This window comes from Amaranthus tricolor, chromosome 10 (genome assembly GCF_026212465.1).
Source record: "Amaranthus tricolor cultivar Red isolate AtriRed21 chromosome 10, ASM2621246v1, whole genome shotgun sequence".
Lineage (NCBI taxonomy): Eukaryota > Viridiplantae > Streptophyta > Magnoliopsida > Caryophyllales > Amaranthaceae > Amaranthus > Amaranthus tricolor.
In genome coordinates this window covers 4,294,937-4,322,879 of record NC_080056.1, presented here as the reverse complement: position 1 = coordinate 4,322,879, position 27,943 = coordinate 4,294,937, and the positions used below count along the sequence as shown (strand labels likewise).

Sequence of the window (27,943 nt, the reverse complement as noted above, 5' to 3'; positions counted from 1 at the left end):
TTAATCAATAGTTGATATTATTATTAAAAAATAAATAAAAAATTGTATTATTCACGACAAATTTTCTTTTAAGCATAATTCTCTTGTAACATAAAATATATAAAAGAATAGGTACTCAGCGCATTTTTGGTCCTTCCGTACTAATTTGAGAAATGAGTATTTAACCATTTCAAAAACAAGCCTCAAAATGAACTTAAAATACACATGAACCGACCACTTGATTGCTCCCAGACGCTGCTGGATCCTAGAATATTTTGGTGATGGTGAGCTATCTCCCAAGACGCCCTCAAGAACTAGTAAATCCAAAATTGAGATATTTCATCGGCATCCAGAAAATGTAGATGAAACAAAAATTGGAAAAAACAATTTTATCCGTCAGTACAATTTGCTTGTTACACTTTAACTAAAAAACTCTCACGATTTAAATCGACGCGTAAATAATAAACTGAATGGAAATAAAGTATTTCCAATCTCATTTTTGAGGGTGTATAAACCTCTAAGGAGAAAAAGGTACGGGGATGATTTAGATGAAGCAGGGACAAATTCTTCAACTTAGAGAATAATACACCGATGTAATCACTCTGATAATGCCATTTACATCATCCTGTATTTGTAACGAGTAAACGCAAAACGCGGGAGTATTGATATAAGAGGGAGCCAGGGGCCGGAATGGTCTGGTTGCATGGTATTGGAGATGGATTACAAATGATTACAACCGCATCTGAAATGCTGATACTGTAACTAGATTTTAAAAAACAGGTTACATTATACACTAGAAGTAAACAACATGGTTCGACAAAAGGGTACAAGGATTTACATGTTTAGTGAGACGGGCATTCTACTTGGTTTTGGTCACCGGAATGAATTGTTCAGCACCCTTCTTCAGCCACAATGTAGATCGAGTTTTCTTTACTTGAGACACAAACAGACGATATCTACAAATGAAAATTCATCTGTTATATTCAAACTACTGACATGCATTCAAAACTAACAAGTAACAACCTGTAGACTAAATTCACGATACTGAGAAAAAGCAAAAGCCCCAGGTCCACAGAACTTACTGCAGATACTAACAAGAAGGAAAAACTTACCTTTCATATTCCAGCCTTTGAGTGATTATTCCATTCAGTAACAGCTCCGAGTTATAAATAGCAATTCCTGCAGGAAAATGTTTCAAAATATAGCAAGTTTTAACCTCTTTCAGATTTCTGAAGCAATAAGCAGCTTCTGCATATGAAACAAAATACTGCAGCAAAATAATAGTCACCTTTTTCCAACAATGGCACACAGACACTGAAATCTTCTTCACAAGATAACACCAACAGGTTATCAATGAGCTTTTCGTCACTTGACATGGATCTACCCAACCTTTCTATAGCCTGGGAAGCATTCATTGCGAAATTTAGTAAATTTTTTACCATACATATAGCCCATATTCATGGAAATAAATAAATTGGTACAATAATTGAGCAAAATATAAGAGCAGAAGAACAGTCTAGGAGTCTAGGGGAACAAGACAGAGTTTTGTGATATTCTGTGGAGAGAAGAACTTTACAGAAGTCCTAAAAGGAGTCGTTGAATGATTAAGGATCCACACTAAATGGTCATGAATAAGGTTGGACTGTAGGAATCCTGATTCTCTGCCCAAAGAAGTTAAACAAATGATACGAACACTCACTTTCTGATTAATATGTGAACAACTTAAATTCATCATGATAAAGCCAGATTAAAACTGATTCTATACAGGTATCAGAGGTTACTTAACATGACTCCCAAGATTATACGAACATATTAGTAGCTAACCAAAGAAATAAGACGAATCAACAAAATTCTTATAGGATGGAATTTCGAGGAACCTATTCTCTCCAATGTTTCACAGGAAATCTTTATAGCTGGATATATCTGTGCCGTGTTAGAAGGAGAAATTACTGGTTCATCTCAATCCTCAGACACACTTACACACCTGAAGGACATTCTGATAGTGCTAGAAGGCTTAACCCTTTAATGCAATTTGATGCATATTCAGCACTATCAAATCAAAACTTAATACAGCTTTTAAAAAAGGAAATGGGTTCAAGCCTTCAAATAACTTAAGTGCTCGAAAGCTGATAATTCAAACACCTAAACTCGAACAATGTCTGTTTAACTTTAAATATCAGAAATAACTCGCATACGCTCAAAGGTTTAGTCATTGAAAAAGATTATCTCATAATCCTAAAATCAGAAGATCACTTTGTAACACAAAAAGAAGGACAAGCAATGAAAGCTTAAAACCTATTCTTATTCAATCTCGCAGCATATTCAATGTTACAGCCTTAAGCTTCCTTTTACAATACTCTAAAGAACATTCTACAATCCTAATGCAGACCAATACATAAAATTAACTTTTAAATCATCTAGGACTCCTTAAACTCAAAAATTAGAGATACAGATCTCCAAATGCAAACAGAATTAAAACTAAAGTAGACTTAATTAGATTAGAATTAGCGCAAAAGTAAAAGCCCAGCTAAAAAACCTTTCCTCGATCACTATACCAGAACGTTTAGTTTAAATTTGACTATATTAGGATTAATTTAAATGTGATGAACTTGTCATGACTCGGGTCAAAGGACTTTCACATTGCATGGGAAATTTTGCTCGTTCACATGCACATGCTCTTCTTGCTTTGACTTTCTTAATCATATGTTGAATAAGCAATCCAAAACTGCAATTTTAATATTACGACTTCGTAACGATGCAATATAGTGCACAAATACCATATACTCAACTAATAGATGAGATTTGAGAAAACATAGCATTGCTTTCTTATAATCTACTTTTACCTCAAACTATTTGTTAAGAGCAAAGTCACCAGATAGTTTGTTTCATTGTGTTAGAAACCCCAGACACTTAGAAATTGGTGCATAAGGTAATAAAGTCTCTGGATGAGGTTGTAGTGTAGTAAAAAGCTGTCTCTGGGAATTTGGGGTACACTGACAACATTGAGTCCATATAAAGATAAATTAAAGGTCAGTTTAAGTTTGTTCAGATCAATGAAGGCTGGATAGTTCTGGACAACTGTACTCTTTACTTCACCAATTCCTCCTCCCACACAGCAACATGCCCTAACCAAATCAACAGCAGAAGATAGATCATTCAAGGCAACATCATCATCATCATCATTATACCCAGCATATCCCACTTGAAAACGATGCTATATTAGAGATTAAACAACGTGTCTCAATCTCTACACCAAGATCGAAGGTATGAAGTCTTGTGACAAACAAATTATACTATCAATAAAATCGATGTTTGTAGGCAATAATAATGCAATAAAACGACACAAAAATTTAACGAGGTTCACCCAATTAAGGCTACGTCCTCCGGTGTGTAGTATCTCTTATATTATCAAAGGAGTTCAAAGAACTCTCAAGTATGGAGAATTACAATAAAGAAGAGATTAGATTAGTGTTTAGGCTCGGAGTGTATTTTGTGGATAATTTACAATGGCATATGAGCATCCTATTTATAGAGGATAAATACTTAATGCTTTACAATTGAAGAGTCATAATTTACTATAGTAATAACAATGGCTTGAAAGCAAAACGTCAGAAAACCGCATCCAAAGTCACAGGACCATCCGCTCGTTCGAGCCAGCTACAGCAGCAAGTCACTGAACCCCTCTGATCAAGGTGCTCGTTCAAGCACTGTCTGGGCTGCATACACTGTCTTGTTCCAAGCTAGTTTACTTAGTGTGTTATCTTTTCTTGGCTCTTCAATTCCTCACTAAGTGTCATTCATCATGCCATAATTGTTCTGTTTAACCCACACTTTAATTTCTCCATAACTTCATGAGTTAAATTCTAGCACTTAAACACCATCATCAATCACACCATTTATTTTATACATTGATCATCAACTTAATCACCACATTAAGTCACACACTTAATCACCCATTAAACCTCCCAAAAGATACCATCTCTATGTGCATGACTTGATTGTGCACTCAAGTCACCATTAACATTAACACCGCTCATAGAAGCTATGATTAGGTTTGGAGAGGGTAAGAGGGCAGACCATACCCTTATCAAAGAAGGTAGTTCAGATTGATATTACGCTGCTCGGTTAAAGTCATGTTAAGTTGGGTTGAAATGTGAATGTAGGTTCAGTTTGAGTTGACTTGAGGTCAGGTATAATCTTTGTTAGCAATGATCTCTCACGTTGACTTGTAGGGTAAAAGAAATTACATCTTGTGTTGTTATGAGATCCAGAATAAAAGATAGGTCTGAATAAAGTATAAAGGAGATGATCATAAAAACTAGGCAAAAATATAGAATACAAAAGCACAATAGAAAAATAGAGTTGAGATTGGACGTTTTCAATAAAACACAATAATATACCAAAGTAACATTATTGCAGCACTGCTGATGCAATTACAGTACCAAAAAACGGAATAAGTAACAAACAGTTCAAAAAGAAAAATAAAGCCTCAGAAAACCAATAATTCGCATAAGGATGAACTGAATCAAAAAACCGCATACCAGACCATGAACAGCCTTAACCAAGCCTGAAATTACTTCTTTTCCTGGTTTTACATTTGGTGTAATGAAGACTCTTTTACCCTACAAGTCAACAGAAAATAAGTAAACAGGTTTGCAGAAAAAAAACCCTTTTTCCTGTATAAGAACATTTTACTTCGAAAATGACAGTAAACTTGCCTCTAAAAGAGGGTAACGACTTGCATGTGCCAGTGACTTTGGCATGCTGAAATTTAATTCCTTTTCCTTCTTAGCATCACGAAGGATATAATTTTTCTCATCAATGAAACAATTAGCTTGTCCACAGCTCTGAAGCCACAAGGGTGTAACCACTGGTTTTGCATTAGCAATTGCTTCTAGCATATTTCTTGTGCGTGTAAATGAATCTGCTACAAAGTGTGTGGCCTCCGAAATTGTAGATGCCACTGCAACACCAAGACAAGACAAAACCTGCAGCAAAATTGGCACACAGTTGGCCTTGTTGGACTAAACCAGTCTAAATATCAGAATTTATATTTATACATAAAAAACAAGTGCTAACTGCTAAACCTTCTTCTGGTGCCTAACAATATCATCATCCAAGTGCTGGCTGAACAAAACACAGACATTTTTCATATCTCTTCTCTGCCTCAAGCCTTTAAAGGGAGAACTATATCTATCATCATTAGCAATCAAGCCAGTGACCTCATACTTTAGTAATATCTTCTTTTTGCAAGATGGTGTGTGATACCCATCACCCATACATATTGGCGATACTGCACTTGGAGTTTTAAAACCAACCGGAGTAATCTCTTCCCTAGTAGATGGTTTTTGCAAGTTTTCAGGAGTACCATCAACCGTTGGTGAACCCAAGGTTCCTTTGGCAGGAGGAGAACATGCATCCTGCTTCTTGCAAGGCAGCCGATGAGCATCTTCAAATGATGACATTGCACCGGAAAACAAATCTTCCCTATCCTTTGGACGTTGTGCACACTGAAGACTGCTTCTTCTCTTTGATCTTGTCCGTCTGTGAGTAAATTCTATTCCGATGTCTACGCCCCCATCCAAATGTGTTTCTCTTGGATTGCACGCTAAATCATCAGCATTATTCATACGCTGCACAGCTTCCTGAACAGCTGGTTTAACTTTACCTTGCAAACTTTGTCTTTTAGATGGTTGAGGTGAATCATTAGTTAGTTGTCCTTCTAGAGCACTCTGTCTTCTCTTGTCACCAACAATCACTCGTCCTGTGTTTGATGATTCCTTCTTACTTTCCGCTAGAGTATTGTTAAGACTTAACTTGTTCTGTTTCTTCTTTGGCTTCACTGGGCCAGCATTGAATTTCTCAATTACAGACTGTCCACGAGTCTCGGGTGTGAAATAACACTTGGATTGTTGCCTAGTTTTCATGAGCATCTCTTTTATTCTGGATCTAGTAACAACACCTGACGTAAAGATATATGTTCTTTTCTTACGAGATCCTTGCTTTGAAGGACAACTTTTTATAGCTTCTTTCTGCCTCTGGCCAGTATTACTTTGACAACCTTGATCAGACCCACCACTATTATTTTTCAGAAGTGCAATTCCAGCTGAAAGTTCCTCCATAGCTTCAGCAGCCATCTGTGTGTCGATTCCCACATTTTGCATATCCACTGACTGAATATTCGGCAAGGCTGCTAATTGCTGACCTGAATTTATTTCCTTTACTATATCCATCTTTTTTACTTTAACTTTGTTTCCACCTTTCACTGACTTCAAGTCAGAATCAGGAAAGCCTATCGTGGTTTCATGTAAATTGTGTAGCTCTTTCTCACTACGTAATTTTCCAAGAGATTGACTTCCGCTAGTTTCATGATGACGGGAGCTTTGTGGTTTAGGGCAAGATTTATGCCCCAAAAGTACTTCTTTCGTCTTAGTGAAGAACTCACCACCTCCTTCATCCTCAAGGTTGTCGTCCCATTCAAATATTGAAGGTTTAGCAAGTTCGCTCCTAAGACTAGCAGATTTAGCAGCTTTTGCAATAGAGCCACGATTTCCTAGTTCACTTGCAGTACTTTTGCACTTTTCACCTTGATCTGACTCAAATAAATTGACTTTCAGGAATTTGTCAACAAATTCAAGAGCATTAGCTTGTGATAATTCTCCTGGCTCCTGCGAATCTACATAGCTTAGTCCAGCAGCATCATTATCACAAGGTAATTGAGACAAGTCTTCTCTTCTATCCCTGACGCCATCATCAGATCCCATTTCAGCATCATCCTCTTCCACAAATAGGTACCTTTCCAAAGGTCTGGCAACATTGCTTTTCTTTCCATCAAATAAACTTTTGTCTTTGTAATCTGATGAATCATTTTCTAAACTAACCTTCTTGACATTAGATATTTCCTGATGATTCTCAGAAGGATGAAGTTCAGAAGATACACTGCTGAAATTAGTAGAACTAGGTCCATTGTTTTTTGAAGCTTTTTCAAGTGCCGCAAGACCAGCTTTCCGTAAAGAAGCTGTGCGAACAGAGGGAAATCCTCTTTTTAAAGAACCTGTGAAAGTTTCCAATCAAAGAAGGAAATACAGACAATTGAACAAAAAATTGAAACTTGTAAAACAACTCTTGCTCATCTTGTGCAACCCAAAATTACAAAGGCAAAATAAATGACTTCTGAAAATGCAAAAGATGACAGAAAATTGAAGTACCACATTCCGTAAATCCAATATATAGTATAAAACTTTATAGTAGCCTATAGGTGGAGCTAAGGGGTGCCCTGGACGTCATGGCCCCCTCTGATTTTTGAATTTTGCCTTTTATATAAAAGCTATAAGGAAATTTTATCAATTTTGGTCACTCAAACAACTTTAATTTGGTATTTTGGCTCACCCTCAACTTAAGTTCTTGGCTTTGCCACCCCGTCCTCACCATAGAAAATTCCAAAATTTAACCAAAAAAGATCTTTCATTTATATACACAATCACATATTCTATAAATTTTAAAACAAATGCTATGTGTTAGAACCAAGATACTACAATAAAAAAACCCTTATATCTAACGGCTGAATGAACAATAAGACTTTCATAACCAAAGTTAAGTTGAACGTCCACATACCATCACTTCTCATAAAAGGTAAGAAATGCATCTTTAGGAGGCACAAAAGGTTTCTGAAGAAACCTAAAATGTCTAATATTAACATATAAGCAATTGAAGCTTGATATAGCCATGATCATGAAGACTAAACAATAAACATTCATAGAAAATCGATAGGGAAAAGAGCAATAAGGTTACCAGAACACGGGGCTATATTATCCGAAGGCAGTGATTCTTCTTTAGCCCCATTAACATAACCATTGCGAAAACAAGAATTTCGATTTTCCCCAAGGGGAGTTACTTGGTTACCACCTGTGTCCTGCAACTCGGCATTGTCCAAATCATCTATTAATTGAGTTTCTTCATCTTCATCCCTTCGTCTATCACTTGTACACTCCCAATCCTCGTTATCTAACACATCTAGCACTTGGGTATCCATATGCTCAAATAAATTGCATTTATCCATAAGTTGGGTTTCACCAGCAAGTTCGAAAATTTGCGTTTCATCGTCTAAATCTATTGGTTGTGTTTCAAAATCAAAGTCCATAACTTGAGTTTCAAAAGCGTCATTGTTGATTAATGCATCATCTTCATTAGGAACAGTATCACCAAAGTGTTGATCATCAGAAGTAGTAACCTTTCTTACACCTAACACAAATATAATCAAAAAATCGCTAAACACGATAAGCAGTTTCGCACAAAAAAACCAATTAGAATTTTTTTTCAAAATCAATAACAATAAGTAACAAAATTAGTCTAATTGATTTAATTAATAATAAAAGAGAATATACCAGGCTGAGAATCACGACGAGAGGCCATGAGCGAAAACCTCAAATAATATTTATACTAAATAATTGATAAACCAAACCCTAATTTAAAAACCATCTGGAAAACAACGAAAATAGGGTTTGAGAATGAGATTGAGATTGAATTGAACCAAATTAGAGTGATCGAGAAAAGAAGAAATCGAAGAAAAATAGCGAAAGTGTTTAAGATTGGGCAATTGTAAAAATCTTTGGTAAAGCGGAGAGTGGAGCGTGGAAAGAATGAACAAGAACAACCAAAGTGGCAAAGTGTTCGGCGGCGCGCTTAGAAGTCAGTTTTTGGAGGGAAAATACATGATTATTTCTTTAATAATTAATATTATAATTTAAAAAATACATGATATATCTTATGAGCATCAACGGGCATTTGGTCTAGTGGTATGATTCTCGCTTAGGGTGCGAGAGGTCCCGAGTTCAATTCTCGGAATGCCCCTTTATTCAATTTTTTCTTTTTTTTTTATTTTTTTATTTTCATGTTTCAGAGGCTTTGGTCGCATCCTTCTTTGTGAATAACGTTGTTTTTTCCATGAAAATATTTGTTTGTTTTCCTTTCTAAATAAAATTTGGTAAGAATCGTGCAGAATAATCCAACTGTTTTATGATTCCTCTAGAATAATTTAAACTTTCATTAGCGTTGAATAATCTCACTTTTAGACCCTACTTATTCAACATTGTTGTTATGTTATCTATTACCGATTAATTTATTTGTTTGTTTAGGTTTTATCACATTAAAAATATAACAATGTCTCTGAATTAGTCACATATAAAGTGATATTATTTAGGGTTAATAAAAAATTTTAGATTAGTTTAGGAAAATTAGTAAAGTGTTGAATTATGTTGAAGAATTTATCTTATAAAGTTCTTAGTATATTTTGAATATATCTCATAGTTTAGATTAACTAATCATATATTGTAAACATTCTCTAGCCAAAATAGTTTCGTAATCTCCATTATATAATCTATGCAATGCATAATTAAACATTAAAGACATAAGTATTTTAAAAATTAATTTTTATGATATAATAAATCCGATATGATCATCAACAATTTCGGAAAAACGCATGAAAATTATGATACCAAACTTAATACTCCATATGAAAATTATGATACAAATAAGTATAATCTAAGCCAAGCATAAAAATAATCTCAATCTTTTATATTTAATTTTTTTAGCAGTAATTTACTCTAAACTGTATTTTTAATTTTTTTAAATAATAAGTATTGGGTCAGCCATATTAAACCATGTCACGATAAGACAGTCTTAATATAAAATTTGTCTAACAGACTCGATAAATAATTAATAATGAGAATGACACTTCTATAAAATAAAGAGATATTATCATACATCTATCTTTGATAGTGATTTAATTCTTGCTAAGAAAAGAAATTGAAAAATAAAGATTTCAACATTTTAAAGAGACGACTACGTAAAAATCTATTTCACAACTTTAGTAAAAAGTGATATTTGCGTTTTAATTAAGACAAAATCCAATCATCGACTTTAAATTAAAAATTAAAGAGAGAATTTTCAATGAACATTAAAAAATGAAAAAAAGTGGTTTGAAAGTACATGGAGGCACATTCATTTTCAATTGCCTGTTGGCATTCATCCTGAAACAGCCAAAATGTCCAAAGGAAATCAAGAGGAAGCATCCTCCCAATCTTTCTCTTGATTTCTTCCTTCATTTTGCAATCTCATCTTCATGATTTAAATCCAATCAATAATACCAAAAGTCAAACAAATTAAATCACCCAAAAAAATCAATACCATCATCCATCTTTTCATCATATATCATTATTCAATACCATAGATCATAACTTTGACGCCTAAAATTATTTTTCTTGTAATGCCATTTTTTCATATTATTTTTTTGAATTTGTTTTTTAAATTCGTGATCGTAAAGACCACAAAAACTTTCATATAATTCACCTTTTGTTGGTGCTATACAATATTTGTATCGAATATTCAGCTGTGAAAATTGAATTTGTGATTTGATTTTTTATTTTTCCGATACAAATGCAAATCATATTTCGTCCAAACCAAATCAAATTGAATTCTTGTGATGCTATATAGTTTTCATACAATTTAGCACACTAAGAAAAGATTATCCATGAAGCATCAATGGAGAAGATTATTAGGAAGAATGAAGGATAGAAGTAGCATTATAATGTCAAGTTTAACATTAAAAACAAGACATAGACATTCTGGTTTAGAAGGATGTATAATCAAAGCCACTAGTCACAATGACTCTTGTATGGATTACAAGAGTGTAGAAAGGGTGTTTGCCTATGTTAAAACATCCCCTAGTCAATTGATCATCTTCTTGTGGGCCCTGACTCGACGTATCGAACGTACACGAAATTGGGTTGTTGCGCTTAAGTCTCTTATTTTGTTTCATGGTGTCCTTAGTAGTAAGGCACCAGGAACACGAAAAATTGGACGTCTACCCTTTAATTTGTCGTGTTTTGAAGATGGATATGTTACGGTTTCTGATCGATTGGCTTTTGATTTGTTCGTCCAGGCCTATTTCGTGTTCGTAGACCTTAAGTCTGTTACATTATTAGCAGAGTTGAATGATGATATGGTTGTGCAAATGGAGGAGGAAAAAGAAGGGGTTAAAAGAGAGTTAGTAAGGGTTCAAAGATGGCAAAAATTGATGGGTGTAAGTCTAAATGTTAAGCCTTGTGGGGTAATTAGAGATAAGGTGTTGGTTATTGAGGCTATGGATTGTATGATTATTGAAGTTTTAGAGTTGTATAGTAAGATTAATCAAGAAATTGATGAAGTTTTGGATAGAATATACAAAAATAAGGTGGGAAAAGGTGAAGTTTTGATGGTAATTGATGTATTGCATAAGGCTAACAAACAAGGGGATGATTTGTGTGATTATTTCGAGTTTTGCCGTAAAGTTGGGTTGATTCGTGCACCCGTTTGTGTTGAAATTCAACGATTTTCAAAAGATGACTTTTTACGATTAGAGAAGATTATGAATGGTAACGAGGTGTGTACGTCGATGTCGCAAATTGATTATGAAAAAGAGAGAAAAGATGTTGAATACAATAAGACAAGTTTGAAAACGGTAATTACAGATAAATGGAAGGTTTTTGATGAAGATTTCAAGGAAGTCGAGGATGGAGGAGGTGGTGTGCATATGGTGGTCGAGGAGAAGGAGGATCCCTTTGCACCTTATTGTTCAAGTTTGAATTTGAGTTTGAGTTCGAGTTCGGGTTTGCCACAAGCAAATCATTTGAACCCTTTCATAGACTATTATGCAGATAGACCTTTCCAACAAGAGCAAGTGCAAATGCTTAGTTTGATATAGAATTGTTTCTCATTTCAGGCTTTGGTTTTGGTTTGTTTGGATTCTAGGCTTTTTGGTGATTGTCATAGAGTAAAGGGTTAATGGTTGTGTTAGGGGCATGTTCAGTATTTCCTTTTTGTTGTATAATGCATGAACCCAATTCAATAAGGTTTTTGTAAACAATTAGGAGTATATTCTGATCAAATGTCCCATTTGATTTTGTACATGTATTATTTTAATTTTAAATATTTCTAATTGAATGTCTCATTTTCATTTGTTTTTTGAACCTATTTACCGATTAGTTTTAGTTTGTATTTTAATTTTAATTTATAAATTTAAAATAAATTACAAACTAAAACTGATCGGTAAATAGCGTCAAAAAACAAATAAAAATGAGACATTCAATTAAACCAGAGAGACCTAAAGAGTATATATTAGGCCTTTTATCTTCACGAGTTTACCCCTTACATAAAAAGAGCTTACATTTGATGAATACAAAGAAGTTGCTTGTAATAACAATGGAAAGTCGTCCAAATTCAGCATGAATACATAATCATTATTATGGATGTGTTCGATAAATAATTTTTTTGCTAACTTATTGATTGACTTTTAATTTGTGACTTTTATAATGTATTTGATAAATGACTTAAAAAAACTAAAAATTAAATTTAAGCCAAAATCACTTTTCATCGACTTTTAGTTGTACGACATGTCATTTTTTTTCTAATAAACAATCAAAATCAAATATGTAATTTTTACTAAATATCTTACTAACAATTAACTTATCTAAACAATTAACAAAAAACCAATATTACCAAGTACCAACTGAATCAATCAATAACCAGTGGTCAAACTCTTCTTATGAGCTACGATAATCGCCTCAAACTATGCATAAATTTACATCTAAATATTTTGTGACGTTTAAATAATTTTTTTGCATGAATTTTTGAGATATTTTTTGATGTGGAGAAAACTTGAATACTTTTCCCCTTCGAATGTGCACTATCTCAAATGCTTTTGTTTTGACTGAAGTACTTTTCTAGAAAGTTCGGAACTCACATTTATATGATCTTTACTAACTTGTACTTGCCAAAAATCATCATCAAATATATTATTATATAGATGAACTGCATAGAAGTATTTTTTGAAATATACAATAGGGACTAGTATATTGACCGATCCATGTTTCATTGATGAGAAATGGTGAAAAATATTGCACCAATTTCCAATTTCCTAAGGCTGCTAAACCAAAATTTGTCGGACCTAGCATGACCGTCATCCAGAGCTGAAGTTGTGCAGCTTGATAACTAGTAGAAGCATCACCATCATCATGCTCAGTTTTGCTCTTTACGCCCTGAAAACGAACATGTTCACCCGAAAAATGTAAAACACTAGCTGATCAGATTGGTGTCTCATTTTCCGACTGCCCTGTTAATTTATGAAAAGCAAGTCAAGAATAACTCGAAAATAACCCACACATAGATGACAACACTATTTAACACTATCTAAGGAATGGTCGATTAAAGAATGTTTGAAACATACCATGAGACTCCTTTTGATCCTCTTTTTCCAAAGTTGAAGCTGTTGGAATATCAGTACCGGAAGCCATCGGAGAATCACTAGCATCTTGTTTGGCATTGCCGTCACCAGATCCTACAAAAGAACAAGCATTATACTAGGAGCCCTTTTACCATGCTAGTCTAGTTTATGCCAACATTTGAAGAGACGACGGAAAATTTAAAGTATTAATCTACCAACAAAAGGACAGTAAGAATAATATCAAAGCGACATCCTTAAGGAATAAGGAAAACAATGGCATCCTCTAAGGTAATTGAATGACAGAATTTGACAACCATCACATACTTCATCATTTGATTCTAACATGCAAAATCATATTTAGAAATAATGCTACTCCCTCCGTCCCATATTCAAAGTTACAAATGGTTTTTTGTTTCTTTTTTTTTTTTGGAGTTAGGTTCGGATATTGGTTCGGCAATTACATTGAACATCAAAGCAAATACTCCCTTACTAGATGTTACTGATAAACTTTTTAGCACATGGAATATCCAATACCACTCTTACCATTTTCTTATACATTAATGTAGGTTTGGATAGCACAAAATTTTCCCACTAAAGAAATGTAGCAACCAATTTGGGAGTTAGGACAACCAATATGTAGCAGCTAATTTGAGATGGAAAGAGTACTATGTTCTTAAACAAGTAAGCTAAAAAGGTCCTTTGAACACACCATTGCACTCTTCTTTATCTTCCGATTCTATTATTGAAGCTGCTGGAACATCAGATTCTTTGCAGACATCACCAGCACAAAGTTTTGCATTGTCATCCTCAGACCCTAGATAACAAGCAAATATAAAAAAAGATAGCATGGTGATTCATTTGTCTTGTGATGGCAGGAATTTAAGAGCAATATCATATAAGCGCATATAGTCTTGCTCAATATAACTAAACAGCAATACGAGGAACAACCTAAACAAAAAATTTATAATCAGACTGATTAGGTTAAAATTTGTTACCATCAGACTCCTCTTGTAACGTCAAACTTGAAGCTGCTAAAGTATCAGAACGTAGAGAAATGGTAGCTATTGGAGGATCAGCAGCATCAAGTTCAGAGTTGCCACAATCAGCTCCTGAAAACATGTAATAAATGATCGTAATATTATTTTCCTTGGTTTTTTTCATCCTGTAACTCATTTCATTCTATGGAATGATTGATTAAAGAATGTTTAAAACATACCATGAGACTTCTTTTGATCCTCTATTTCCAAAGTTGAAGCTGTTGGAGTATCAGTACCGGAAGCCATAGGAGGACCACCAGCATTTTGTTTGGCATTGCCATCACCAGACCCTACAAAAGAACAAGCATTATACTAGGAGCACTTTCACCATGCTAGTCTAGTTTATGCCAAAATTTGAAGAGACCACAGAAAATTTAAAGTATTAATCTACCAACTAAAGGACAATAAGAATAATATCAAAGCAACACTGTTGATGAATAAGAAAAACAGTGGCATCCTCTAAGAATATTAAATAATACGACAGAATTTGACAACCATAACATCATCATTTGATTATAACATGCACAATCATATTTAGAAATATGCTACCAGCTACTCCCTCCGTCCCATTTTTAATGCTACAAATGATTTTTTCGGAGTTATGTTTGCATATTGGTTCGGCAATTTCATTGAACAACAAACCAATAATTTCGTTTATATAACAATACTCCCTTACTAGACGTTACTAATCAGGAACTTTTTAGCACATGGAATATCCAATACTCCACTCTTACCATTTTAATTCTATTAAATTAATTCTAACCATTTTCTTATACATCAATGTAGGTTTAGATAGCATTTAATTTTTCCAAGAAAGAAACGTAGCAACTAGTTTGAACACACCATAGCACTCTTCTTTATCTTCAGATTCTACTATTGAAGCTGCTGGAGCATCAGATTCTTTGCAGACATCACCAGCACAAAGTTTGGCATTGTTGCACTCATTCGTTTCATTCAATTGCAAAGTTGAAGTTGCTACAGTATCTGAACAAACAAGCACAATCGTGTCAACATCAGCAGCTTTATTTCTACCATCATCACAATTGGATTCTGTGATAGATATGAAATTTAGCAAAAAATGCATGAAAAAAAACTTGGAACAACGTTTTTTAGAATAATGCAAGACCATGAACAATAACATTCATTTTTCCAGATGTTAAAATAATAATGCAGAACTATACCGGTACAGTCATTTGTTTCATTCAATCGCAAAGTTGAAGTTACCACAATATCTGAACCAACAAGAAGAGCCGTATCAACATCAGCAGCTTTGTGTTTACCATCATCACTATAGGGTTCTGTGAAAAATATGCAATATAGCAAAAGAATGCATAAAAAAAACTAGGAACAATGTTTTTGGAATAATGCAAGTTCATGAACAATAACATTTTAATTCCAGATGCTGAAATAATAATGCAGATTATACAGTGAGACTCTTTTGTTTCATGTAATTGCATACTTAATGTGGCCACATTTTCTGAACCAACATGCTGATCCATGCCATCATCAACAGCATCATGTTTACCATCATCACCATTGGGTTCTGTTTACAAAATATGCGTTTCAGCAAAAGAATGCATAAAGAAAACTAGGAACAACTTTTTTTGGAATAACGCAAGACCAGAAACAATAGTATTGAGTTTCCAGATGCTATAATAATAATGCAGAATATCTGAACTAAAATGCAGAGGCGTGTCAACATAAGCATGCTTACCATTTAACTCTCTTGCTTCGTTGGCATGCAAAGTTAAGGTTGACCTAATGTCTGAACCAACATGCAGAGGCGTGTCAACATCCACCGCTTCATGTTTACCATCACCACTAATGGGTCCTGTGTACCAAAAAATGCAAATTAAAGCACGCATAAAGAAAACTAAGCTTCTGTTTTTGGAAGAAAGCGAGACCATGAACAATTACATTCATTTCCAGATGCTAAATTAATAATGTAGAATTATACCGTGAAACTCATTTGTTAAATTCAATTGCGAAGTTGAAGTTGCGTCCATATCTGAACCAACAAGAGGAGCCGTGTCAACATCAGCAGCTTCTTGTTTACCATCACTGCTACTGGGCCCTGTGTAAGAAATATGCTAATTAGCAGAAGGATCTATAAAGAAAACTACAAACCCACTTTTCTTAAAATACCGTGAGACTCTTCTGTTTTGTTCAATTGCAAAGTTATATCTGAGCTAACATGCAGAGCTGTGTCAACATCAGCAGCTTCGTGTTTAGCATCACCAATATCTGAATCAACAAGAGGAGCCGTGTCAACATCAGCAGCTTCTTGTTTACCATCACCGCTACTGGGCCCTGTGTACGAAATATGCTAATTAGCAGAAGGATCTATAAAGAAAACTACAAACCCACTTTTCTTAAAATACCGTGAGACTCTTCTGTTTTGTTCAATTGCAAAGTTATATCTGAGCTAACATGCAGAGCTGTGTCAACATCAGCAGCTTCGTGTTTAGCATCACCAATATCTGAATCAACAAGAGGAGCCGTGTCAACATCAGCAGCTTCTTGTTTACCATCACCGCTACTGGGCCCTGTGTACGAAATATGCTAATTAGCAGAAGGATGTATAAAGAAAACTACAAACCCACTTTTCTTAAAATACCATGAGACTCTTCTGTTTTGTTCAATTGCAAAGTTATATCTGAGCTAACATGCAGGGCTGCGTCAACATCAGCAGCTTCGTGTTTAGCATCACCAATATCTGAATCAACAAGAGGAGTCGTGTCAACATCAGCAGCTTCTTGTTTACCATCACCGCTACTGGGCCCTGTGTACGAAATATGCTAATTAGCAGAAGGATGTATAAAGAAAACTACAAACCCACTTTTCTATAAATACCGTGGGAATCTTCTGTTTTGTTCAATTGCAAAGTTATATCTGAGCTAACATGCAGAGCTGTGTCAACATCAGCAGCTTCGTGTTTAGCATCACCAATATCTGAATCAACAAGAGGAGCCGTGTCAACATCAGCAGCTTCTTGTTTACCATCACCGCTACTGGGCCCTGTGTATGAAATATGCTAATTAGCAGAAGGATGTATAAAGAAAACTACAAAACCACTTTTCTTATAATACTGCAAGACCATGAACAACAATATTCTTTTTCCAGATGCTAGACCAATGATGCAGAATAATACCGTGAGACTCTTCTGTTTTGTTCAATTGCAAAGTTATATCTGAGACAACATGCAGAGCTGTGTCAACATCAGCAGCTTCGTGTATAGCCTCACCAATATCTGAATCAACAAGAGGAGCAGTGTCAACATCAGCAGCTTCTTGTTTACCATCACCGCTACTGGGCCCTGTGTACGCAATATGCTAATTAGCAGAAGGATGTATAAAGAAAACCACAAACCCAATTTTCTTAGAATACTCCAAGACCATGAACAACAATATTCTTTTACCAGATGCTAGACCAATGATGCAGAATAATACCGTGAGACTCTTCTGTTTTGTTCAATTGCAAAGTTATATCTGAGCCAACATGAAGAGCTGTGTCAACATCAGCAGCTTCGTGTTTAGCATCACCAATATCTGAACCAACAAGAGGAGCCGTGTCAACATCAGCAGCTTCTTGTTTAACATCACCACTACTGGGCTCTGTGTACGAAATATGCTAATTAGCAGAAGGATGTATAAAGAAAACTACAAACCCATTTTTCTTAAAATACTGCATGACCATGAACAAAAATATTCTTTTTCCAGATGCTAAGCCAATGATGCAGATTAATACCGTTAGACTCTTCTGTTTTGTTCAATTGCAAAGTTATATCTGAGCCAACATGCAGAGCTGCGTCAACATCAGCAGCTTCGTGTTTAGCATCACCAATATCTGAACCAACAAGAGGAGCCGTGTCAACATCAGCAGCTTCTTGTTTAACATCACCGCTACTGGGCTCTGTGTACGAAATATGCTAATTAGCAGAAGGATGTATAAAGAAAACTACAAACCCATTTTTCTTAAAATACTGCATGAACATGAACAAAAATATTCTTTTTCCAGATGCTAAGCCAATGATGCAGATTAATACCGTTAGACTCTTCTGTTTTGTTCAATTGCAAAGTTATATCTGAGCCAACATGCAGAGCTGCGTCAACATCAGCAGCTTCGTGTTTAGCATCACCAATATCTGAACCAACAAGAGGAGCCGTGTCAACATCAGCAGCTTCTTGTTTACCATCACCGCTACTGGGCCCTGTGTACAAAATATGCTAATTAGCAGAAAGATGTATGAAGAAAACTACAAACCCACTTTTCTTAAAATACTGCAAGACCATGAACAACAATATTCTTTTCCAGATGCTAGACCAATGACGCAGAATAATACCGTGAGACTCTTCTGTTTTGTTCAATTGCAAAGTTATATCTGAACCAACATGCAGAGCTGTATCAAGATCAGCAGCTTCGTGTTTAGCATCACCAATACTGGAACCTGAGTACAAAATATGCAAATTAGCAACAGAATGCATAAGGAAAACTGAAAACCGACAAGCGTTACAAGACCATGAACAATAACATTCTTGTTCCAGATGCTAAACTAGTAATGCATTATAAAACTGTGAGAAAATGGGTATTTTACTGGGGTATGCAGGTGGGGTCATGTCTAATTATAGGTTTTAATTTAGGAGAGAAAAATACATTGTAGGTTTTAGTGAGGCATTGTAGGCGGAGTCATGTCCAAAAGAGGTAATGTAGCAAAAATCATGTGGGACGGACTAAATTAGAATTTGTAGCAAAATCAGAGACACGGAAAGAGTAATGCAAAATAATACCGTGAAACTCTTTTGCTTTGTTTAATTGCAAAGTTGACTTTGCCACAATATCTGAAGCAGCACCCCTGTCAACATCAGCAGCTTCGTGTTTACCATCACCACTACTGGATCCTGAGTTAAAAAATATGCAAATTAGCAAAAGAATGCAGAAAGAAAACTTGAAACCAACTTCTTTTTTTTTTGGTATAATGGATGCTTAACTAATCATGGAAAATAATACCGTGAAACTCTTTTGTTTCGTTCAATTGTAAAGTTGAAGTTTCCATAATATCAAAATCAACATGCAGAGCCGTGTCAACATCAGCAGTTCCGTGTTTTTCATCATTGCCGCTGGGCCCTGTGTACAAAAAATGCAAATTAGCAAATGAACGCATAAAAAAAACTAGGAACCAACTGTAATGAATGGCTCAGTTGGGGAAACATAGAATTACCTAATAAATAGTTATTAATAAGTAGTTAGTTTAAGGAATAAGAAAGTAGTATAAAAAGAGAGGGAAGGTAGGAATTAAGGATTCAATCATCTTGTGATAGAAATTGGATGAGTTTTATGACTCATTATGAGACACCTCAAGCTTCTCAAATTGCTTGACTACCCATCTCAGTGTATTGTACTCATTCTTATGTTACAATTAATTTATGATTTGCATTTACAATCCATACACATCAATACACTCATTCAACGTTATTCATACATACCCATCTATTCACATACATTTATGTACAATTCTTGCTATACAGTTATTCCAGATTCTGCCTAATATTCATCACTAACATCCATGGCAATGATAGTCCATAACACCAACTTGTCTAGGAATAATGCAAGACCATGAACAATAACATTCTTTTTCCAGATGCAAAACTAACAACGCAGAATAATACCGTGAGACTCTTTTGTGTCGTTCAATTGCAAATTTGAAGTTGCCACATTATCTGAACCAACAAGCAGAGCAGTGTCAGCATCAGTAGCTTCATATATACCATCACCTCTACTGGACCCTGTGTATAAAATATGCATATTAGTAAAAGAATGCAATAACATCTGTTTTCCAGATGCTAGACGAATAATACAGAATTATACCGTGAATTTCATTTGTTTCGTTCAATTGCAAAGTTGAAGTTGCCTCCATTTTTAAACCAACATGAGGAGCCGTGTCAACATCAGCAGCTTCGTGTTTAGCATCACCCTTATTGAGCCCTGTGCACAAAGTATGCAAATTAGTAAAGAATGCAGGAACCCGACATGTCTTTTTCACTTTCGTTTCATAATAACAATTTAAACAGAAAAGGTATGTCTAAAACATTTGGAAAGTACAGGACAAACTAATATTCCAGTAAAGACAAAAATTACACACAACCAATGATTCTTTCATAATTACCATGACAGCAAGGTTCCCTTACTAAATCCAATGTTGAAATTGCTTGGATATCAGAACCAGCACTGCAACCCGGGGAAGGATCAATTGTATCATGTTCAACAGTGCCGTCTTCAAGTCCTGCAAAGGTGTATTTTTAATTACAGAAATAGATATGAAGACTCTAGCGTCTTTCGCCTAACTGTGATTAACGGATCTAAGTGGAGTTAATGATGTCTATTGACATCACTTAAAGAATGGTGATAGATGAGTTCGTAGAAGTATTAGTCATCAAAAGTGATGGTCCAAGTTCGATTCCCAACCCCCTCAATTTATTTTTTCTCTCCTTTCTTGGTCTTAAAGGAGGATTTACTTGTTTTTTGTTCCCAGAGAAATATTCCATCCTACTTAAAAAAATCCCATTGATGATTTTGTCAACTTTCACCGTCCACGCCTAACATATTGGACACAAAAAAGTTACAAACCCCATCAAGTAAAAGCTTATTTGCATTTTGAAGTTTTTGAAACCATTTTTTATTGTTTTTTATAATTCCCAATCATGAAGAACAGAAGCAGTGGAAAGCATTGGTCCTAAATATGTAAGAGACAGTTTGGCATTTCACGCATGCCTGTATAATGTTGTGCTCTAGACAGTTAAATTTTTCTTAGGCAAGTGGCAACATGTCTAAAGAGCTCCATTGATCGAAAAACAAAAGAAGAATGCAGAAAAGGATATCAAACAAAATGGTTTAACCTATTAACTATAGTAGAACTTGCGAGGAATTCAACAAGAATGAAGCATACTGTAATACATCCAAGATCTGACTCAATTATTCAAGAGGAACACAAAACAAAGATTAAAGAGAGGAATCAGAATCGGATGTTTATTCATTGCTAGCACAGTTTTTGAGCAACAATAAACTCCTACACAATGATTACTCAATTTCCCCTCCCCCTTTTCCATTCCCTCTACCTTATTTATACTAATAAGCTCTATAACTAATTAATAGTAAAATATCTAAAATACCCTTTTATCCCATATCACCCATACACAACAAAATCAGTACATAAATCACTAGATTTCTAATTATTCTTTCTTAATTCCAAGAATAGTATCACCAGCATCATTTAACAGCCAACTATGCAAGATGACATACATATGGCTTGAACATATAGCCAGATTAATTCTCATTTAACAAGTTTCTTGACAGATAAAGCTAGATAGTTACTATTATTTTACGAACTGCCTAGGCATTACACAAACCTGCACTTATTTAGGAAAAAATACAAGTGAAATAACTAAATCTTCTCTTTGAGATAACAGCATTATTTTCAATCACCCCAATGCTAATGTGGTCAACCTAGGAAAGGTTTGGAAGGTTAGATGTACACAACCTTACTTTTGCAATATCAAAGACATTTTCAAATGACTCTAGATAGCAAACATCATTGACAACTTCAATATACAAGAACACATGATTCAATAACCATTTTACTATAGTCCGTATAACGGACAATCTGATAGCAAAATGCTTACAAAATTTTGTTAAACACATACCAAGGCACTCTACTTTCTTTTCTGATTCCAATTTTGAGAATTCCACACTATCAGCGTCACGTTCAGCATTGGCATTATCTGGTGCTACGAAACAAGGCAGGCAGTAGTATTACATCCTTGTTAACAACACTTACAATGATAGTTTAGCTTATAATTAATGGAATGCCAAAATATCAATTATCAATGAAGTATTCTCCTAAAATACAAACAAAAACAAAGAAGTTCCTCGGGAATGGTGAATTACAAATATTTTGAAAGTTTGATACATACCATGGCCCTCATCCATTTCTTTGGATGCCAATGATGTGGCTGCATTATCTAAACTTACAGTATGCAGCACTACAGGAGTATCACTGGCTTCATGTGCATTGGCACCATTACACCCTACAAAAGAAGTAAATAGAAGCAAAAAGAAAATATGTAATGTAACGAGATTTTCACTCATACATGGAGCACAATAATCGTTGTGATCCCCCAAAAATTCCTCTCCTACACGAAAATAATTTATGCTGTCTGTTTTACACCTTCCCATAAAGATGCTAACAAGGTACGGGACATATCATATACCTAAACACTTATCATCTGCAATATCGTCAATTTTTGGGGAAATGGAAGATGGAGAAGAATCCATATCATGTTCAACTTTGGCATCAGGCCCTGCAAAAGAATATCCAAATTACTTACAAGAAAACAGAATAGTGAGCTAGAAATGAATTAAGAAGTCTCACTTAGCAGAGATGAGATTCAAAAGCTTCACTCCAAACGCATTTTGCATGATTTGCATGATGTACATGGACATTCATGCATTACAAATTTACAACCCAAAAGGTGGCAGCATGATTACATTGTTCAATTCTCATGATAAGATAGTTCTTGTAGTGTTCTTGAAGGTTATAGGCAGGCCTTGTATTTTTGAATCTATGGTAGAAATAGTTTAAGTGAAGTCCAAGTTGATGAAAAAAGAGTTTTTACAAGGGTTCTTATTATATTTCTTTTCCTTATTTTAGACTTGAAACTGACTTTAGAATCAAAAGTTTGTCATTGTTCAGTAGTAAAACTAGTAACCATTAAGTTGTATTCTCAGTTTTAGTTTAATTAGAATGGTTAAGTCCAGTTGAGCTAGTAGAATACTTTAATTTCCTATAAATTGAGCTAGAGTTGTACGAATTAGGGCTAAGCAGAATTGCTTATTCGTTTATTCATGGGTTTAATACCAAATATGTTGAGTGAGAGGAGTTAATCCTTGATGTTAATCACAAAGTAGATTCAAGAGACTGAGAGCTCAATCTTGGTTTGTCTAGTTTTATTGAGACCATAAACATAGTCATTCAAAGTTTCCGTTTTTCAAACCCATCAAATGTTTAAGAAGATAATTTAAACTAATTAATCTATCCTTCTAGCATCTATTTTTTGGAAGAATTTTTGAGCTGTGTCCATCAACTTTAACACAAATCCTAGCCAAATATAGTTCAAAAACTATTACAGCGTTTGTTTTTTCAATTAAGATTGATGGTGAAATAGGATACTATTTTCAATCAAAGAGTGCATAATTACTTGACTACTACAAAGTCATTTTCATCAGAAGCAAGTCAGCATACAAAAAAAAAAAAAAAGAGTGAGGCTTTCAATTTCAATCTAACAATGTAAAATCTACTATATCAGAGTCCATAACATGGGAATATGTAGGAGCATATGATTCTTCTTTCGTTTTCTATTCTAATGTTGAAACAGTAAATTTCAGTATCTACAACATGGGAAGCTGTAGGAGCATTAGCTGCATCAAGTTCAGTATGCCAGTTATGCCACCATCAGCACCAGCAAAGGAACATGTGTATTACAGAATCCTGATGGAATACCTTCTTTTTTTTTTCTCAAATTTTTGGAAGTGGTAATTGGACACTATTCAACTACTGACAAATAAAAATGCCAAAAGAAAACTACAAGTGAAATTCTGCACAAACAATTTAAAAATCCAAAATAAAAAGTAATGGTATTTTCAAGGATTGGGAAGAAATTTTTTACAATACACACCGCAAAATTCTTGTTTTTCTTCAGATTCAGATCTTGGAGTTACTGCAGCATCCGAACCTACAGCATGCGATACTGTGCGAGTGCCATTGAAATCCTTGTCAGCATAGTCATTCTCAGACACTAAAAAAGGATAGACAATAACCAGGAAATGTCAGTTTGCAGAAAACATTTGAACCCCTAAGATAAATATTAACAATAAAATTGAAGTTCACATAATCAAAATTCTTCATGACATACTGTGAATTTCTTCTTTTTCTTTGTTATTTGAAGTTAAGTCAGAATCAGAACATAGAACAAGGGGAATAGCAACTTCATTGACACCGCTTCCATCATTGCCACCCTGAGACCCTAGAAACAGACATAACATACTAAAATATTTTGCCACATTTTTTGCTTTGAAACAATGCAGACACGAACCACATTAGGTCAATATGATACATTGGATATGAGGGTATTTTAGAATTAGTTATTATAGAATATATTAGCATAAATAAGGATGAGGGAAAATGAGAAAGATCAGAATATTTTGTATTGACATTTAGCGAGTTTTATGCTCATGCCTTGGGAGAAGGCAAGCCTCTCGAATGCTTGTAATCCTATCTTTCAATTATAATACTTTAGATTACAATAATACATAGCCATTTACATTCTCATTATAATCATTCCATTTATGCAGTTCTAGCTATCTTGCTACTATTTTTGGCTACAAACTAATAATTTGGAGCAATGACTAACCCAATCTATTACAAAATATTAAACACATAAAATAAAAGAAACAAATTCAGTTAGGTTCGGCGCTGAAACAAGAAGAATCCATACCCCACTTAGGCTCTGTTGGGGAGTCATATTCTGATCTTATTGAAATATTAAAACAAAAATCCAAGATTATACCAGGAAAATCTTGAAGCAGTTTTTATCTCTCTCACAAAGATCCAAAACTATCAATAACACTCTGGACATTTTCAAAGTAGAATTAAGTCATATATTATAGAAATATACCAGGAAAGTCTTCTTTTGATTCTGAAGTCAAAGTTGGTGCAATATCCGAACTGATGACATTCATAGTTTCTGTAGCATCAGTAACATCATGCTCAGCAGTGACATTATTTGCCCCTGCCAGAAAGAAACTACCTAGATCACATTGACAGTCTACTCCCCTTGTTTTCTTTCTCTCTCAAAGGAAAAATTGGATAGTATTATTATAACTACAAAAGCATTTGTAAAGCTACAATGTATTATTAAGACAGGCATGAATTAAACCAACGAGCCACTATTACAGATATTCAACTAGAATTTTTTAAAGACGTACCAAGGCACTCTTCTTCATCATTTGCTTTTGATGTCTCATCAGTCCCGGTAAGAGAATTCGGAACACAGGAAAGAGGGGCAGCATCAAGAATTTTATGTTCAACATTATCAGAATCAGGTCCTACAACAATATTCAGATTACTGAAACATGTTGGGAATTCGGATGAAATTGATACATGCCTTCAGCAATTACAGTAATTAATCATTCAATGAAAGACTGCCAAAAACGACTAGCAACTCGCACTAAAAATAGTGACATTCTTTCAGGAAATATAATTAAATTTGTCTACAGCATACCATAGCACCCTTGCTTCTCTTCTGATTTGCTAGTTGACATTGTGGCTACATCAGAACCTGAAAGGCAAGAAGCAGCAGGGACAACATTGATTTCTGATTCCTTAATGTCAACACCAAGCCCTGCAGACAACCATACATGTTTTAGCGTACTGGTTTCTGAAACATCATTCTTAAAAGAATCTCCAACAAACTAGCCACCTAAACAAAGATATACTCCTATGTCCCCTGAGTAGCAAGGGTTTGCCCACTGACCAAGGAAAAGAGAGAGTGTGTATTTTTGTGACGTATGTAGGTGGGGTCATGTCCTTTAGTGGAGTATTTATAGGTTTTAATCTAGGAGAGAGAAATATATTATAGGTTTTAGTGAGGTACTTTGGGTGGGGTCATGTCCAAAAGAAGTAATGTAGCAAACCATGTGGGATGTTTTAAAATACTATATGTACAAAATCAAGGAGGTAGAGGGAGTAGTTATCAATATTTTAAGAATCAATGTAGCTTTTCTTATTCTTTGGGAAAGTAAACAATCATGATGTTTAACTAGTTTACAGCATACCTTGAGAATTTTCTTTCACTTTTGATTCCAAATAAGAAGCTGCCACAGCATCAGAATCTGCAATGTGGGATAAGGTGAATGCATCAGCAGCATTTACATTTCCATCATTAGGTCCACTAAACGGGAGAAAAACAATAAAACTATTAAATCATGCTGGACTACTGAATATTTTCAACTTTTATGAGCTGCAATGGTTAAATAATTTAGTCAACATACTTAGAGGCATGCATGGAAAAGAAAAATAGAAACCAAAATACGTTTCCACGTTAGTAATGTTTGATTTCGTTTGAGTTGCTTAACTACATTTGATCAGAGATATACCATAAGAAGGTTCACCATCTCTTGAACTCGATTTCAGAGAAGTTAACACAATATCAGAACCTACAGCATTGGAAACTGTGGGCACAGTGTCGTTTCCAGAATAAAAATTATGCGGTTCATCATGTCTTGAAATTTTTTCTGGAGTTGGAGTCAATACAAAATCTGAAGGTAGAGTATTGGACGCTAACAGCACAGTATCATTTTCAGGATTACCATCATGAGGACCTGTGAAATGACAATGCAGATTGCTAAATATATCAAATAATAAACTTTTTCCACAACCAAACAACATAGTATCCATTAAATGAACAATAGCCAACAAAGGTCGAGGTACAGTATCTTGCAGAGAGAATACATCTTAATGACTAATGACACTTCATTATCAAATGCCATTAAGTGATTCCCACTTAGGGCAAGAGTTCGACAAGGTGGGGTGTATACACGTTTACCCTTGTAATTGTTTTGAGAGATCCTAGATAGCTGGCATTACTAACAACTTCACATAAATAAATATCACTAAAATCTGAAACCAAAAACTATAGAACTTTGGCTACATAAAAAATAGACAAAAGAAACTTTAAAAACATAAAACATAGATTCGGTCTAGTTGGATATCTAACAAATATAAATTTTAGGAGAATTCCAAGGAATATTAGAACACAGGTTCTGAATGCACCCTTCCTTTTAAAGGCTGTGCCATTTGCTTCCAAATAAATCAATCAGTAACAAAATCAAAGCAAGAAGGAAACATGTCTCACCACCAACCACATATGACATAACACTCTAACACATAGTAGCCCTCAGCCAGCAGAGCACAAATCAGTAGGACTAATTTTGTCAAGGATACTCATTATACCAAAATCTTTGATTTGCTTTTCGCGCCTAAAATTAAAAGCAAAGCTATTATAATACTAATCCTTCGGCTTCTGTGGTAGATTTCTGTGGCATTGTTACCTAGTCTGCTACATTAATTGAATTTCGTCAAAATTTCTTGAAATTTGTCAGAATTCAGTATGCATTGCAATTCGTAGATTAGTGAATTACGTAACATAGGTCTACCGAAACTATTTACTGCAAAGGAACAACACCTGAAGTGGCTGATTTCATAGAAAATCATCATAGCTCTATTTCCAAACATTATAACATTACATAGGCAAAATAGAGATAAAACTTGCAGTAAGAACTTTCACTTGGGTTGTGTAGAAGCATAAATCACTGAATTTGCCTCTATAAAAACCTTTCTTAGTTCATAACCGCTTAGAAATACTGAACATGTTGACATATATATAAGCCAAAGAGTCTAACGTCAGGAAATATGACTGTTAATATCCTACAGAACGTATCAATTTGATAGAGTAAACACAATCAATTACGCTTACAAACAGTTCCAGACTCCTCATTAACAACATTATCTTTTCTCTGCTCCATTACCCATCAAAGATTGCTTTCAAGATATTTTACC

At 34.7% G+C, this 27,943-nt stretch overlaps 3 protein-coding genes and 1 non-coding gene across 18 annotated transcripts in view; 2 read left to right on the top strand and 2 right to left on the bottom strand.

Annotated features, from left to right (window-relative positions):
- Positions 1–61: 61 nt before the first annotated feature.
- LOC130825189 (uncharacterized) lies at positions 62–8,657 on the bottom strand. Of its 3 annotated transcripts, none has more exons than XM_057690296.1 (9): positions 8,364–8,657; positions 7,771–8,220; positions 5,067–7,033; positions 4,698–4,967; positions 4,521–4,601; positions 1,268–1,379; positions 1,092–1,158; positions 818–935; positions 62–741 (listed from the first exon to the last, which is right to left on the bottom strand). In XM_057690296.1, the coding sequence occupies exons 1-8, from the start codon at positions 8,389–8,391 to the stop codon at positions 839–841; spliced, it is 3,072 nt and encodes a 1,023-aa protein (XP_057546279.1). In that variant the 5' UTR covers positions 8,392–8,657; the 3' UTR covers positions 62–741; positions 818–838. The 3 variants fall into 3 exon arrangements, with proteins under 3 accessions (XP_057546279.1, XP_057546280.1, XP_057546277.1); XM_057690297.1 differs by having other exon boundaries at positions 62–735; positions 8,364–8,648; XM_057690294.1 differs by having other exon boundaries at positions 62–935.
- A 100-nt stretch (positions 8,658–8,757) lies between these two features.
- TRNAP-AGG (transfer RNA proline (anticodon AGG)) lies at positions 8,758–8,829 on the top strand. Its single transcript has one exon. It is a non-coding gene; the product is annotated as a tRNA-Pro (tRNA).
- A 1,174-nt stretch (positions 8,830–10,003) lies between these two features.
- LOC130825188 (putative clathrin assembly protein At1g25240) lies at positions 10,004–11,903 on the top strand. Its single transcript, XM_057690293.1, has one exon. The coding sequence runs from the start codon at positions 10,508–10,510 to the stop codon at positions 11,717–11,719; it is 1,212 nt and encodes a 403-aa protein (XP_057546276.1). The 5' UTR covers positions 10,004–10,507; the 3' UTR covers positions 11,720–11,903.
- Positions 11,904–12,784: 881 nt separating this feature from the next.
- Positions 12,785–27,943, bottom strand: part of LOC130825186 (chromatin structure-remodeling complex protein SYD-like) — a 46,577-nt gene continuing 31,418 nt past the window's right edge. For 8 of the 13 annotated variants that reach the window (XM_057690286.1, XM_057690282.1, XM_057690279.1 and 5 more), the window contains 34 exons: positions 26,482–26,706; positions 26,161–26,217; positions 25,608–25,727; positions 25,312–25,431; positions 25,002–25,133; positions 24,240–24,350; positions 24,003–24,122; positions 22,539–22,628; positions 22,242–22,355; positions 21,972–22,055; positions 20,438–20,554; positions 20,140–20,256; positions 19,941–20,057; positions 19,282–19,398; positions 19,062–19,172; positions 18,617–18,721; positions 18,320–18,484; positions 18,022–18,186; positions 17,724–17,888; positions 17,426–17,590; positions 17,128–17,292; positions 16,892–17,056; positions 16,656–16,820; positions 16,420–16,584; positions 16,232–16,348; positions 15,989–16,105; positions 15,734–15,817; positions 15,456–15,572; positions 15,118–15,258; positions 14,454–14,564; positions 14,233–14,346; positions 13,947–14,051; positions 13,241–13,351; positions 12,785–13,126 (listed from right to left, as the gene is read on the bottom strand). In XM_057690286.1, the coding sequence (XP_057546269.1) occupies positions 13,098–13,126; positions 13,241–13,351; positions 13,947–14,051; positions 14,233–14,346; positions 14,454–14,564; positions 15,118–15,258; positions 15,456–15,572; positions 15,734–15,817; positions 15,989–16,105; positions 16,232–16,348; positions 16,420–16,584; positions 16,656–16,820; positions 16,892–17,056; positions 17,128–17,292; positions 17,426–17,590; positions 17,724–17,888; positions 18,022–18,186; positions 18,320–18,484; positions 18,617–18,721; positions 19,062–19,172; positions 19,282–19,398; positions 19,941–20,057; positions 20,140–20,256; positions 20,438–20,554; positions 21,972–22,055; positions 22,242–22,355; positions 22,539–22,628; positions 24,003–24,122; positions 24,240–24,350; positions 25,002–25,133; positions 25,312–25,431; positions 25,608–25,727; positions 26,161–26,217; positions 26,482–26,706 (4,223 nt within the window). In that variant the 3' untranslated portion in view covers positions 12,785–13,097. The remainder of the gene's footprint in view (positions 13,127–13,240; positions 13,352–13,946; positions 14,052–14,232; positions 14,347–14,453; positions 14,565–15,117; positions 15,259–15,455; positions 15,573–15,733; positions 15,818–15,988; positions 16,106–16,231; positions 16,349–16,419; positions 16,585–16,655; positions 16,821–16,891; positions 17,057–17,127; positions 17,293–17,425; positions 17,591–17,723; positions 17,889–18,021; positions 18,187–18,319; positions 18,485–18,616; positions 18,722–19,061; positions 19,173–19,281; positions 19,399–19,940; positions 20,058–20,139; positions 20,257–20,437; positions 20,555–21,971; positions 22,056–22,241; positions 22,356–22,538; positions 22,629–24,002; positions 24,123–24,239; positions 24,351–25,001; positions 25,134–25,311; positions 25,432–25,607; positions 25,728–26,160; positions 26,218–26,481; positions 26,707–27,943) is intronic. The other 5 variants (XM_057690287.1, XM_057690288.1, XM_057690290.1 and 2 more) reach the window with 4 other exon arrangements.